This window comes from Bufo bufo, chromosome 5, assembly GCF_905171765.1.
Source record: "Bufo bufo chromosome 5, aBufBuf1.1, whole genome shotgun sequence".
Classification (NCBI taxonomy): Eukaryota; Metazoa; Chordata; class Amphibia; order Anura; family Bufonidae; genus Bufo; species Bufo bufo.
This window is the reverse complement of record NC_053393.1, coordinates 31658097-31672095: the sequence shown is the minus strand read 5'-3', so window position 1 is coordinate 31672095 and position 13999 is coordinate 31658097. Positions and strand designations below refer to the sequence as shown.

The 13999-nt window shown below is 38.8% G+C and overlaps 1 protein-coding gene across 3 annotated transcripts in view; it reads left to right on the top strand.

Annotated features, from left to right (window-relative positions):
* The window catches only part of KHDRBS3 (KH RNA binding domain containing, signal transduction associated 3), a 100709-nt gene that overhangs the window by 74878 nt on the left and 11832 nt on the right, over positions 1-13999 (top strand). For 2 of the 3 annotated variants that reach the window (XM_040432323.1, XM_040432322.1), the window contains 2 exons: positions 5041-5099; positions 7864-8426. In XM_040432323.1, coding sequence (XP_040288257.1) covers positions 5041-5099; positions 7864-7955 — 151 coding nt within the window. In that variant the 3' untranslated portion in view covers positions 7956-8426. Of the gene's footprint in view, positions 1-5040; positions 5100-7863; positions 8427-9368; positions 9426-13999 lie in introns of those variants that run through there. The other variant, XR_005779025.1, reaches the window with a different exon arrangement.

The window sequence follows — 13999 nt, the reverse complement described above, 5'->3', positions numbered from 1 at the left end:
TTGGATTTAGCATTGCCATCTGCTTAATAGCAGTGAAATGGCTACACAGGCACTTCTAATGGGCCATTCCCAGACCTGACAGATGCCGTTGCGTTAACATGTCAAGGCTTGAGACCTGTCGTGAGGCTGTAGGTTATACTGCAAGGTTGTAAAAAAAAAAAAATATGAAAAGAAAATTAAAAAATGACTTAACCAGATGGACTTTGAATACAAGTTCCCTTCTTTGTCTGAGCAGAGTGTTGGCTTGATCGTTTCTGTATGTTGGTCACTTGTGTAGACAAGGGGTGTATGTAACATAAATGTGGTCCAATGGAGACAGAGGGCCCAGTCCTTATTTGACCCTTACCCCCTCATGTAGAGCTCTACTGTCCAGAAGAACTGCATTGCTTGAAAATAAGATGTTGGGGATTTGGGGTTGTGTCATTGCATGGTGGTGGAAGAGGAAATCTCCAAGCCTTTTGGTGTGTTTTTTCCAGAATTTGATCCTTAGGATAGGTCACCAATAATAAAATCCTAGACAACCCCTTTATGGTTATGAACATACTGTATGGCAGAATTACAGTAGTTGGGCAGGACAGCTGATGGAAAAAAATATTCAACCTGTAAATGTCCAGTGCAAAAAAAAAAAAAAATAAATCATGATACTTTGGAGAGAAAATATAAATGGGGATATAGCCTGAAAGAGTTTTTGTAGATATTGCAAACTAAAAAAAAAACTGAATTTTTGAAAGGGTTGCAATATAGTGTAAGTTACATTATTTAAAATCTTAAAGGTGCTTGTCTAGGATTTTTTTTAAAATTATTTTTGAATTTCCCATTCAGTGGTACCCGTGAAAAGATCTATACATCCCTGCTCCCCGCCAGCCCGTTCCGGCACTTTGTCTTCAAGGCTGTCCTCACTGGACTTCTGGGCCCACCTGTCAACTTCTGAAAGGAAGGTGACATGTCCCCAAGTGGCGCAATACCCAGCAGCGCCGTTCTGCTTGGGGGCAGTGCTGAGGCTAGTCATTGGTTGCAGCTGGACCCATCTGTTCGGAAGTTGATTGACTGGGAACAAAAGAATAGAAAAGAGAGCTCGGGGGCTCTAATAGAGCAGCAGGGAGACAGTAAGTATAGATCTCTTCACAGGTACCGCTAGGTTGGGGTGGGGGAGTTTAAAAAGATATTGGACAAGCCCTTTAAGAATACATATTGTGTTTTTTGGATAAAGAAGTGACCCCTAGTGACTCAAAAGCATGTTCAGCAGACTTTATCACCCTTCTTTAAGGGGTTTACCCACTAAGTAAGAACATTTATCACCTATCCACTTATCTGGGTCCCTGTTAGTCCTCAACACCTGACCTTAGGCTACTTTCACATTAGCGTTTTTCTTTTCCGGCATAGAGTTCCGTCACAGGGGCTCTATACCGGAAAAGAACTGATCAGTTTTATCCCCATGCATTCTGAATGGAGAGTAATCCGTTCAGGATGCATCAGGATGTCTTCAGTTCAGTCATTTTGACTGATCAGGCAAAAGAGAAAACCGTAGCATGCTACGGTTTTATCTCCGGCGAAAAAAACGGAAGACTCTCCTGAATGCTGGATCCGGCATTTTTCCCCATAGGAATGTATTAGTTCCGGATCCGGCATTCAAAATGCCGGATCCGTCTTTCCGGTCTGCGCATGCGCAGACCTTTAAAAATGAGAAGAAAATAAATACCGGATCCGTTTTGCCTGATGACACTAGAAAAACGGATCCGTTATTGCAATGCATTTTTCTGACTGATCAGGATCCTGATCAGTCTGAAAAATGCCTGATCAGTCAGAAAAAATGACATGCGTTTGCATACAGTTTGCAGTTCAGGCAACGGAACTGCCTGCCGGAATCAAACAATGCAAGTGTGAAAGTACCCTTAGTTAGCAGAAGTTTGAATGGAACAGTAGTTAAATATGCTTAGGGTACTTTCAAACTCGCGTTATTCTTTTCCGGCATAGAGTTCCGTCCTAGGGGCTCACTATCGGAAAAGAACTGATCAGTTTTATCCCTGTGCATTCTGAATGGAGAGTAATCCGTTCAGGATGTCTTCAGTTCAGTCTTTTTGACTGATCAGGCAAATGATAAAACCACAGCATGCTACGGTATTATCTCCGGCCAAAAAAACTGAAGACTTGACTGAATGCCGGATCCGGCATTTTCTACCATAGGAATGTATTAGTGCCGGATCCGCTATTCAAAATACTGGAATGCTGGATCTGTCCCATGCGCAGACCGAAAAAAAATTGAAAAAAAATTAATGCCGGATCCGTTTTTCCGGATGACACCGCTGGCATTTCAATGCATTTTTCTGACTGATCAGGCATTTGTAAGACTGATCAGGATCCTGATCAGTCTTACAAATGCCATCAGTTGGCATACGTTTTGCCGGATCCGGCGACGGAACTGCTTGCCGGATCACTCTGCCGCAGGTGTGAAAGTAGCCTTACCACTTCCGCTTCTACAGTCAAAGTCTAGGACTGATGCAAACAACACAGAGGTGCAAACCTGAATGATTAGACACAATCAACTATCTGTTGGGTCGGTTATGTCCTTTATGGGGTAAACGCCTTTAATTAGAATAAAGCTTGTAAAGAAGAGTTTACATTCTGTATTAATTCTTCTGCCTGTACTGGGAATGGATGAATGAACTCTAAATGTACCCGTAATAAGGCATTATTATATTAATGTCATCCTAGAATTGCCCATCTCATTTTCTTTGCTGTCACTTAGTTATGCCTACTGTTCATACCTATAGGCTACTTGCAATAAATTACACTCATTGACAAAAAATAAAACATAATAATAATTAACACACACCAGGTAGACATTTCAACTCTGCATGCAGTTATATCTCAGGCACATAATTAAATGGCTACAGGTGTGGTCTGATGAGACAGTGGTTCTTGCCATGAGAGCATAAAAATGCTTCCCCACACCCTATAAAAAAAAAAGGCTCTCAAAGGCTACTTTTGGGTAGTGAACATCTTGGTGAGTGATTGTTGATGGTTAGACATGCCTCTACGACACATTTAAGGACATTATTTCCAGTTGACAGACTTTGAGAGGGGCACATCATTCGACTGAGAAAAGCAGGATGGTCATTTCAATAAATTGCCCACCATCTAGGCCATTCTGACCCAACTGTTTGGAAGTGGTTACGTGACCGCCAACAGAGAAAATCGCTTGCAAGCAGGATTGTTGACGAGCACGAGCAACTCCCACAGTTTCACTGTCCACTATCCAGACACACGTGGCACATTCATTACACACCCCTGTCTCTGCCTGGACAATTTCCATGCACTTAGAAGAAAATGGAGGTCTCACGATGCCCATTACATGTCCAAGCCACCATCACCTTCGTTTGCAGTGGTGTCATAAATGAAAAATCTGGACTACTATGCACTGGAGTTGTATCGTCTTTAGTGACAAATCTTGATTCTGTTTGGGATCAAGCAACGGTCGTGTTAAAGTATGGAGGTCTAGTGCTGAGCGTGTCAATCCTGGCTTTGCTCTGGAGCAACACACTGCCCCAACTGCTTGAGTGATGGTCTGCAGGGCCATCGCATATGACGGTCATCCCTAGTAGTGATACCAGGAACACTAACAGCTCAGTGATATGTTGAGGACATCCTGCCGCCACATGTGTTGCCTTTCATGCAGGGCTCCAACTGGCATTTTTTTAGCATGATAATGCTCACCTACACACAGCAAGGGATTCCCAGGAATGTCTCCTCCAGATTACAACACTTCCTTGGTTGCCGATCTATCACCAATCCAGCCTTTATAGTACCAGCTAGGACACCAGCTTCAGCAACCTACGAAGTGCAGGATCTACAGGCCCAACTGTATCACCTGTTGGCCAATGTACCACAGAATACCATATAGAACCTGTATGCCTCCATGCCCAACTATACATATCTCATCTTGTTTCCATCCAGGCTAGCGGCAGCCAGCAGGGTCCTTGAGCCTCCTTTCTTTTGTACAGTTTTCCCCAATAAACTTCCCCTTCCACTCTAATATTGTAATCACTTACATTTATCATCATTACAGTCACTCATAGAAAATTTCTTTCGATTTCCTTCATGTTGCAGAATTTTTTTGGTCAATAAATATATATATACAGATGTAGCAGGGTTAACACACAAACTCTTAACTCAAATTTCTTAACTCATCGCGTTATCTTGAAACAAAAGCCATTGAAAAGCAATTGAAGGTGTTTGCTTAACACACTTAGTTTAGGTAACACATCTCATAAAGCATGTGTTAACCCTACTACATCCGTACTAGTACACAAAGTGTAGGTTCAAGGTAATTTTTTGCATTTTTTTCCCATAACATAGATAATATATAAAAAAAAAAAAATTATTCCTTAAAAAGGGGTTCTCTGGTTTCATAATATTTTTTTTTCAACTTCCCAGAGTACCCCAAATATTGCAAATTTTTACCTGTACCTGTTTTTCAGCAGTCTCCTTCTACTGTGCACTGCACCCTGGCAGGAAGTTTACATGCAGAATTTCCTGTTTTCATCAGCTTTCTGCTGAGTTTTCTTACCAGTCCCATCATGCTTTACTCTGTAAGGTGTCTCGGGTCTTGCTCTGCCTGCCACACTTTTCTCTCTGCAGTTGTCATGCTCCTTACACCTCTCCTCTCTATGTTAGCAAGGTGGTGCAAACCCTGAAAAACATTACAGAACAAAGCATGCTTGCAATGGTGATATGAAAACAGGAAGTTCTGCATGTCAACATCCTGCCAGGATGCAGTGATGCTGAGAACAGGGGAAGGAAAATGCTGAAATGAAAAACAGGTATATGGAGCAAATTGATGCAGTGTTTGGGGTAATGTGGGCAGATAAATGCAATTTCATTATGAAACCCGAGAAGCCCTTTAATACATGTCTTCGGTTTTGGATTCACTTTTGGAAGAAACAGAGCACTAAAACTGTGATATGTGAACAACACATTTGCTTGAATGATCTACAGTACTATATATGGAGGACTTGATTGTTGTTTACTTTTTTGTTTCAGCACGGGAGATTATTATGATTATGGACATGGGCTTGGAGAAGACTCTTATGACTCTTATGGTAAGTAAATGCAAATTGTGTAGTACAAATGGCAGTAGTGACATCATCAATGGGCTGTGCAAACTGGTTGTGGAGGCAAAAAAAAACCACTAGAAATTCTCAAAAACATCATCATCTTGAAGAGTTTGCTTATTGACCAATGGAGCAGCCTCCTATCGGTGGCACTAATGAGATCATTATTTTTATGCATATTTTCTTCAGACTTAAATAGTTTATCCAAATATTTCCAAGTGAACTATCCTTAGAATTGGCCATCACCGTCTGATCGGCAGGGGTCCGACACCTAGCACCCCTGCAATCAGCTGTTCTGCAGTAGCTCTGGTGCTGGAACTACACAGCTTCGTCCATTGTGCAGTGAACTGAGCTGGTTACTTTAGAGCTACTCCCATTCACTTTAAATTGAACAGTGCTGCAGTAACCAGCTCCATCCACTGCAGAATGAGCAGAGCTGTGTAGTGCTAGCTCTGAGTTCTGGCGCTGTCTGACCATTGCTGATCAGATACGTATGGCCTATCCTGAGGACAGATTATCAGATTATCACTAGGGTTGAACACCTAGGCCTATGTCTAAAGCACAATATTTAGAGAGGGGAGTAGATAACAATTTTTTTTTTCTTTGTCTATTGTCTTTTATTTGTTTGATAATATTCAGTTTTTATTCTTTTTATATAAGTTTCCCATTGAAATAACAAATCACATAGCAGGCCAGTGAATAATAGGGCATAACATTGCTTTGTATTCAGTAACAAATGTACAGTAGGATACTTCAACACACAGTGCCAAGAATGGAGCTAACAGTGAAAAAAAACATGCTTTTTATTTTTACAAAAATAGCTTTTTTTTTCTTATTGTCAAGAGCAAATTCAGAACTTTCATTTAAAGAGCATTTGTTAACATGATCAACCCTATTAAACCCTATTAAGCATGCTGCCTGGTAGGGTTCATTATGCTGATTAAAACAATACCTGTAGGTAGAACCATTGCCGAGACATCAGCGTTTTTAGCAAATAGGCTGGTTTGCTGGTTTCTCTCTGCAACCCCCCTTCATTCCTTGATTAACAGAGCTAGACAATAAAGCAAGGGGAGAAAGTAGAGAAAGTAGTGCCCAACCCAGAGGGGTGTTACACAAGTAGTGCTTCAAGGGCTCCAACCAGCCCCTTGGTGCTCAAACAGCTAATTTGCATATTAATAAGAACAAGGATATCTTGGCAACTGTTTTACCTACAGACATATCAAAGTTTGTGTTTTGACAGCATGATAAACTCTACCAGGCAGCATGCCCGTTTTAATAGGGTTTATCATGATAAAAGTCTATAATGGACTATGTAGGTGCTAATGTCAAAGTTGCAAAACTAACCTTCACTTAAAGTGTTTCTATGATGACTTTGTGTACAATAAAAATCAGTTTTATTGAAGGTAAAATTGCATTATCCATTCATTAGTTACAGTATCTACAGTAGGACAATGGTCCAAAAAAAATATGCAAATATACAATTACAATATAAATGGTCACCAGTGACCTAAGGGTCCTATTAGACCCCATGATTTTCGGGCCATTTATTGGGAGTAAGAATTCATAGGAACGCCCGTCCCCAATAATTACCCAATATAATCAAGCAGCCGACAAGCCATCTTTCATCAGGATTATCGGCAGCCCATCTCCCTGTGAAATCATGGATGTGCTGCCAATAATCAACAGAACTAGATAAGGTAGGAATGAGATTCAGTTTTCATCAGTCTGTGTAGTCTGGCCTGTGCAAACGAGCGCCAATGGATGTATTATCATCAATCAGAGCTTGTGCTGCCTGAACATTGCAGTGTGTAATAAAGGCTCGACTATGAAGAGCACATAGATTTGTAGGATAATTGTGTTTGTTTTTTTTGTTTTTGTTTTTTGTGTATCATACAGTATGTGCTTGGTAAAATGTTAACACCAAATCATTCATGAGAGCAGTAGTGGTAAACGTTACCAAATTTTTTTTTGTATTATTGTATTGCTGTTTATAACTTGAAGGGGTTGTTATCTAGTGTCGGACTAAGGTTGCTTGCACCCTCCAGAGGGTTATTCTTGAAGTCCAGCTAGTATATCATCAATAAATTTGTTTTGAATCAAAGAAATTGACCCTAGTGGCAAGCAATTGTCCCAGTCTCCTGGATCTTTGGGGCCCATTATGGTAAAAGAGCCTGGGCCCACTGGAGGATCCTCTGGTGGGACAGCCTAACCCTGTTGTCATTGATGAAATGCTATTTTAGAAAGATCAGAGGCTCTGCTTTGAGAGACTCAGAGGCATCAAAGTATTACATAGTTGACCATCGATATGAATAGGCGGCATGTAACACCATCATCCATATGTGGGCTGATTATATTTACACTGGAAAAATACAGCAGGTCCCTAGATGTTGAAGGTGGTGTTTTTAGACAATATGCTCATGCAGCAACCTCTAGGTATTTTTTTTTTTACGGTTTACAAAATTAGATCCCTAAGTAAGAGTGGCTCCACTTCAAGAGATCTGGCCTCAGGTAATGGCCAGCCTGTAACACTGCATAATTTACATATAGACATGTGCTGTTCCTTCGGAAAAAAAAACAACTGATCCCCAGAGGTTCCAGACACTATTTTTTGAAAAGGTGTTGTCTTCATGAGACAACTTGCTTTAAGTATTCTTATTTAAATTTTACAAAAAATTGTTAACATTGACTTTTTTTTTCTAAAAAACAAGTCTAATACAGAACAAACTATAAAACTATTTGATTACTTTTATAGGACAAGATGATTGGGCTAATTCCCGACACAAGGCTGTTCCCTCAAGAGCCACAAAAGGAGCATACAGAGATCAACCATATGCAAGATACTGATTGTACAGTCTGACGTGAATTATGCCCTCTTCTCCAGCCCTGTTTGCTGTTCAAAGTAATTTTTTTCTATGAACGCTCATTAACTTTTTATTAAAACCGTTCTAAACGTGAATGAATGGATGGACTGAAACTAAACTGTTTCTTTTTTAATTTTTTTTTTTTAATTTTTGGTTTCTTTACCATTTGAAAGACCAAATGAACAAAACAATTGTAAACTAACCTTGTTTATACAGTAGTCTGTATTTGAAAATAGGTGGTCAAAAGGATGAATTTAACTTTTAACTAGTGTTAAACCAGTTAGATCGACTAAATATGTTAATCTATTCGTTAACATAACGTAACCTTTTATTTTAAAGGGTTTTGACAAACTTAAGTTCTATCGCCTTTATTTTAACTATTTGCTACTTTTTTTTCCTCTTGTAAATCTGCATAAATGAAAAGAAAAAAATCACAAATGGAAATAATGTGGTATCTTTTTGTAACGAGTCTTGAAATGTACTGTAGTGTTGAGCAAAGTTTACTGTTGCTTAATACTAATAAACTTTTGAAAGAAAAAAAGTGTGTGTGAAAAGGTAATTTTCTGCGCTATTTTTTGTAAAAACTAAATAAATAGGGAATATTCTTAACATTGACATTTCTAAAAGGTTCATACTAAACACTGTACTGTCTTAAAATTTGGTCTAAAATTAAAACCTACATTCACATCATCGCTTTAGGTTTAAAGGCTGTATAAATGGTATTGATCTGCTTAACAACCATATTAAAATAATGTATTTAAAATGGTTTTTAAATTTAGATTGAGTTTTCTGGTAAAATGTGAAGTTTTCATTTTGTTGAGCATTTTTTCACTAGTGCAACTTTGGAATTTATAAGAATTTTGATTCCTTAATGAGAACTTCGTACCATGATGGGAGCAATTAGCACAAAGCTTTTAAAGACTTTCTGACATGACTAATTGAGGTCGCTTTCATCCGTGGCAGAGGATGTGTAACCCTTAAAACGATCTTCATTTGCAAAGGTAAATAAATCAAATAAGATTTTAATATTCATTAATTTCTCTTTAATATAAACAATAAAAAACAGGTGCACTACAAACTAGAAAGTTTCATTTTTGTGACTTTAAGGCCCCTAAATGACCATTTTAAACTTTTATTTTTTTATCTAATTACATAAAAAAATAATCTTCAGTGTTCTCCTTAAAACCATCTGTAAAATTTCATAATTAGCTATTTGAAAATTATTTTGTCCATAAACTTTAGTAATTAACGTTAAATTTAAGTGACTTTGAGTTAAAGTTAACGTCTAAATTTACTAATTCTATCTTCTGTCATTTTGCTTAAAATAATGCTCATGAACATGTTTTTTTTATTTTTCATTTTTTAATACATTTTAATCCATTTATTTTTTTCTCAGGAAGCAGGTAAAATATAGAAGAAAAGGACTGAAACTAATGGGCCTTTAGAATTTTAGGTGAGTGTGTGAGTTTTTGTAACTTTATTAGGCAATTTTTCAACAATAGGTTTTGAGTATGGTGATGTGTCTTACTTTCGTGTTGACTTTGGCCATTTATTGCTTATTGTATGGGCGTCAACATGATGGCAAAACAGTCTGATCACTAGATAAAACAAGTGAAATATGCTATATTTTCTTTGTGCTTTGCAAGTGGATACATTTCCTATCACTGAGCCATTTTTCCCTCAATTAAGCCTAAAATATTTCAGACTTCATAATATAATATGGGGGAAATATGGCCCCGTATCAGTAAAGTAGGTGATGGAAATTTCTAATGTTTGTCACCTCTTCTGAATACACTTGAAATCCAAAGTTGTTAAAGGTGTTGGCCACTTTTTGACTAATTGGGACCAATGTGTATGTAAGATGACTACATGGCACCTACTAATATAACCTTTGGTATTCTGTGCCATTTCCCATATTTCATAAGCCATGTCCTCATGTTAGGCAAATCTTCTGTGCTGTCCGCATAGAGGCTCTGTCCATAAGATGGCTGCTGATCAGAGGGGGCATGTCAGTCTCCTCTATTCATACACATTACTTCTGCACTTAACTCCCAATACAGATGCAGTATACTTGAATGGAGGCATCACATGGAAGTGATTTGCCTGTTCGCATGACCCTCCATCAGCAGCCATTTTATAGACAAGACCTCTTTGTGAATAAGGGGGAATACCTAAAGAAATATAGAAAATGGCACAAAATTTCAATAAAAGCTATATTAGTAGGTGCCATATAATCTTACATACACATTGGTCAACAGTAGCCAAAATGTTGCCAACCCTTTTTAAAGAAAACCTCCAACAAAAACCTTTGAGTTGTATATTTAATAATGGTGTAGTATTAGGGACTGAGGGGACTACTGAAGTGCCCAGGTCACGACACAATAATGAACCCCTCATACTGAATGCCAAATAGCATGTAGTGCTGTGCAGTCTATGGAAGATGTCCACAAAATACAAGCTGAATTGAACACTCTGAGTGATTGGGCCTCAACTTTGCAAATGAGGTTCAATGTGGATAAATGTAAAGTTATGCATCTTGTTAGTAATAATCTCTGTGCATCATATGTCCTAGGGCAGTGTTGGCAAACCTATGGCACGGGTGCCAGAGGTGGCACTCAGAGCCCTCTTTGTGGGCACCCACACCCTGGAAAAAGTCTATGGTGTACCAATATGCCTTAGACTTTTCCTGCCATTCATCAGTGCAGGGCACACTATGAATGGCACAGGCAGCGCATTGAATGTAGGCAGGCTATTATAGCTAAATGATAAAGTACATGGAAGATATACTATATTGGACTGTTGTATTCAGGGTAAATTGCCGCGTTGGCACTTTACGATAAATAAGTGGGTTTTGGGTTGGTGTTTGGGCACTCGGTCTTAAAAAGGTTCACCATCACTGTCCTAGGGGATGTAACACTGGAAGATTCACTTATAGAGAAGGATTTGGGTGTCCTTGTAGATTGTAGATTACAGCATACAATGTCAATCAGCTGTTTCTAAGGCCACCAGGATATTGTTATGCATTAAACGAGGCATGGACTCGCGGGGCAGGGATGTAATACTACCACTTTACAAAGCGTTGGTGCGGCCTCATCTGGAATATGCAGATCAGTTTTGGGCACCAGTCCATAGAAAGGATGCTTTGGAACTGGAAAGAGTACAAAGGAGAGCGACTAAACTGATGAGGGGCATGGAGGATCTTAGTTGTGAAGAAAGATTAAAAGAATTTAATTTATTTAGTCTTGAGAAGAGACGTCTAAGGGGGGACATGATGAACCTATACAAATATATAAATGGGCCATACAAAAAATACGGTGAAAAATTGTTCCATATAAAATACCCTCAGAAGACAAGGGGGCACTGCCTCCGACTGGAGAAGAAGTTCAGTCTGACAGAGACATCAAGGCTTCTTTACTGTAAGAACTGAATTTGTGGAATAGACTTCCTCAGGATGTGGTCGCAACAGGAACAGTGGACAGTTTTAAAAAGGGCTTAGATGAATTCTTAAAAGTAAACAACATTAATACTTATGAAAATGTGTAGAAATCCGAGTCTCGCTTCCTTCTGGGAATTGCGTCCCCACCTATCCCTTGGTTGAACTTGATGGACTTATGTATTTTTTCAACCATAGTAACTATGTAACAATAAATATCCACCAAAAGACATCTATTTTAGTTGTAACATTACTACAATGTGTAAGTATACCCCTAACTTTTCTAATAGATTTCTTGGTGGCACTTCTACCAGTCACTGGTTAATAGAAAACAGCTGTATTATGACTATGTGTTATACTAAACGGGTAAATACAGTAGATACAATGTACCTCCAGTTATAAAGCAACTTTCTTTAAATGAATAGTACAGGTGAATATAAGTAACATTGTAATATATCTTATTAAAAATGCTTCTATCTGCTTTTTTAAGGCTGCTTTGCCCTTCCTTGCTTTTAACATTGTTGACTATGGAGAGAACTGTGGGGAGGAGGCGGCTGCTGCTGCATGAAAGACACACAATTGTAGTTTCTTAGCTCTGCCACACTTAGTACTTTTGACTCTACTATATCTAATAAGATAAGGCTCTAAAGCCTCATGCACACGTCCGTGGAACACGTCTTTGGTTGCTATGACACTGTGCGCTTCGTGCCGCCGCTGCTGTACAGTAATACACTCGTATGGATCATACGAGTGTATTACTGTACATCAGCGGCGTCATAGCAACCAATGACGCCGTGCGCTCCTGCACTCAGCAGAAATCCAGGCCAGTATCTCAAGGTCCGTGTTCCACGGACGTGTGCATGAGGCTTAACACTGTTCAGAGTGAGGTAACAAATCAATTAGTGGCTGCGATCAGACTCCTCATCCTTTCTCTCCATTAGTGATGAGCGGGAGGTGCCATATTCGATTGAATATTCGTCTTATATTCGTCGAAATCTAATATTCGTCATTATTATATTTATCGCAATTAATATGTGATTTAATTATTTGCGTATTGCGAGTTTAACTGTATAAGGCAACTTTCCTAATGGTTAGCTATCTAGAATTAACGAAGATAATGAATATAGCGCTATATTCCCTATATTCGTTAATTCTAGCAAGCCAATGGGAAAGTTGCCTGTAGACAGCTCTAAGTTGGATTCACAATGCGAGAATATTACTTTGCCTATTTTTTGCAATAAATTGAATACTGAGTCATTATTCTATTTATTGCAACTAATAGGCAAAGTAATATTCTCGCATTGCGAATACAGCTTAGAGCTGTCCACAGGCAACTTTCCTATTGTCTTCCTGCTTGATTTAACGAATATAGAGAATATAGCGCTATATTCGTATTCGTTATATTCGTTAATTCTAGCAAGCCAACCATTAGGAACATTGCGTATACACAGAACTAAGTTGGATGCTAAATGCGTAATTTTACTCGCATTGCGCATCCAACTTTGAGCGTGGTCTAGATGACCGTGATTCTCACATCCGACAGTACATTGAGCATGGAGGTGTTGCCATGGTGATAGGGACGCTCCATGCGCACGTGAAGTCGGCACTCGGCAGACGCGCCAACGGGCACTGACTGGAGCAGGCAAGGAGCACCGAGTCCCCCGGACATGTAAGAAGAACTGCTTTTGGGAAGTGGGAACAACTTAAAAAAATAAAAATAATAATAATATTCGAATTAGCGAATATATAGCACTATATTCAAAATATTCGTGAATTAGCAAAGTGCTGATATTCGAGATTAAAATTCGCTATTCAAATATTCGCGCTCAACACTACTCTCCATATACTTTTGTGTGGGAGAATAGAGACGGACACACGATCTACTAGAGATAAGAGACTCTGTGAAGGGAAAAAGGAGGAAGTCACCTAGAGAAGCCCAGGAGGAAGTGCAAATCTTTAATTAGATATATTACAAACTTTCCTGTATTAATCTGTACTACTCATTTCTGAAAATTTGTTTAGAACTGGAAGTACATTTTAAGTATGTTCCTCTGGGGAAGAAGACAATTTTGAAAAATGTAAAACTTACTATTTGAATGCTAATTTGCATACCCTTTTCTCAGATGAGCATCTCATTGTGTATACTGTAAGACTCCTTATGCCTACTAAGCGCTTTCCATAAGGACAAATAGTACCTTTCAGAACCCACTCGGCCATTTCAGTTATTCATTGTTTGAAAGGTTTCCTGCAATGATTTTTCTTGTTGCAACTTAGACCCAAGCTTTTTCTTGGTCCTCTGTTATGTATTTTTTAGCCATTCCTCTGTGGATTTCTGGTATGTTTAGCATTATTGTCATGTTACAAGGTCTCTCTCAGGCATTATTCAGTTTTTCTAACAGATAGTGCTCACAGTATCCTCAAGCATCTTTTGATACAATGAAGGTGAACTGGTGATGGTGAACTATTCAGCCTCAAACGAGAACATCTCCATGATCATGTTTTACAATTGGTATCAGATTCTCCTTGTTGACAATCTACTGACCGATGAATTGGTTGATGCCAAATTGTTTAGTGATCATCTTAAATCCTCTTCT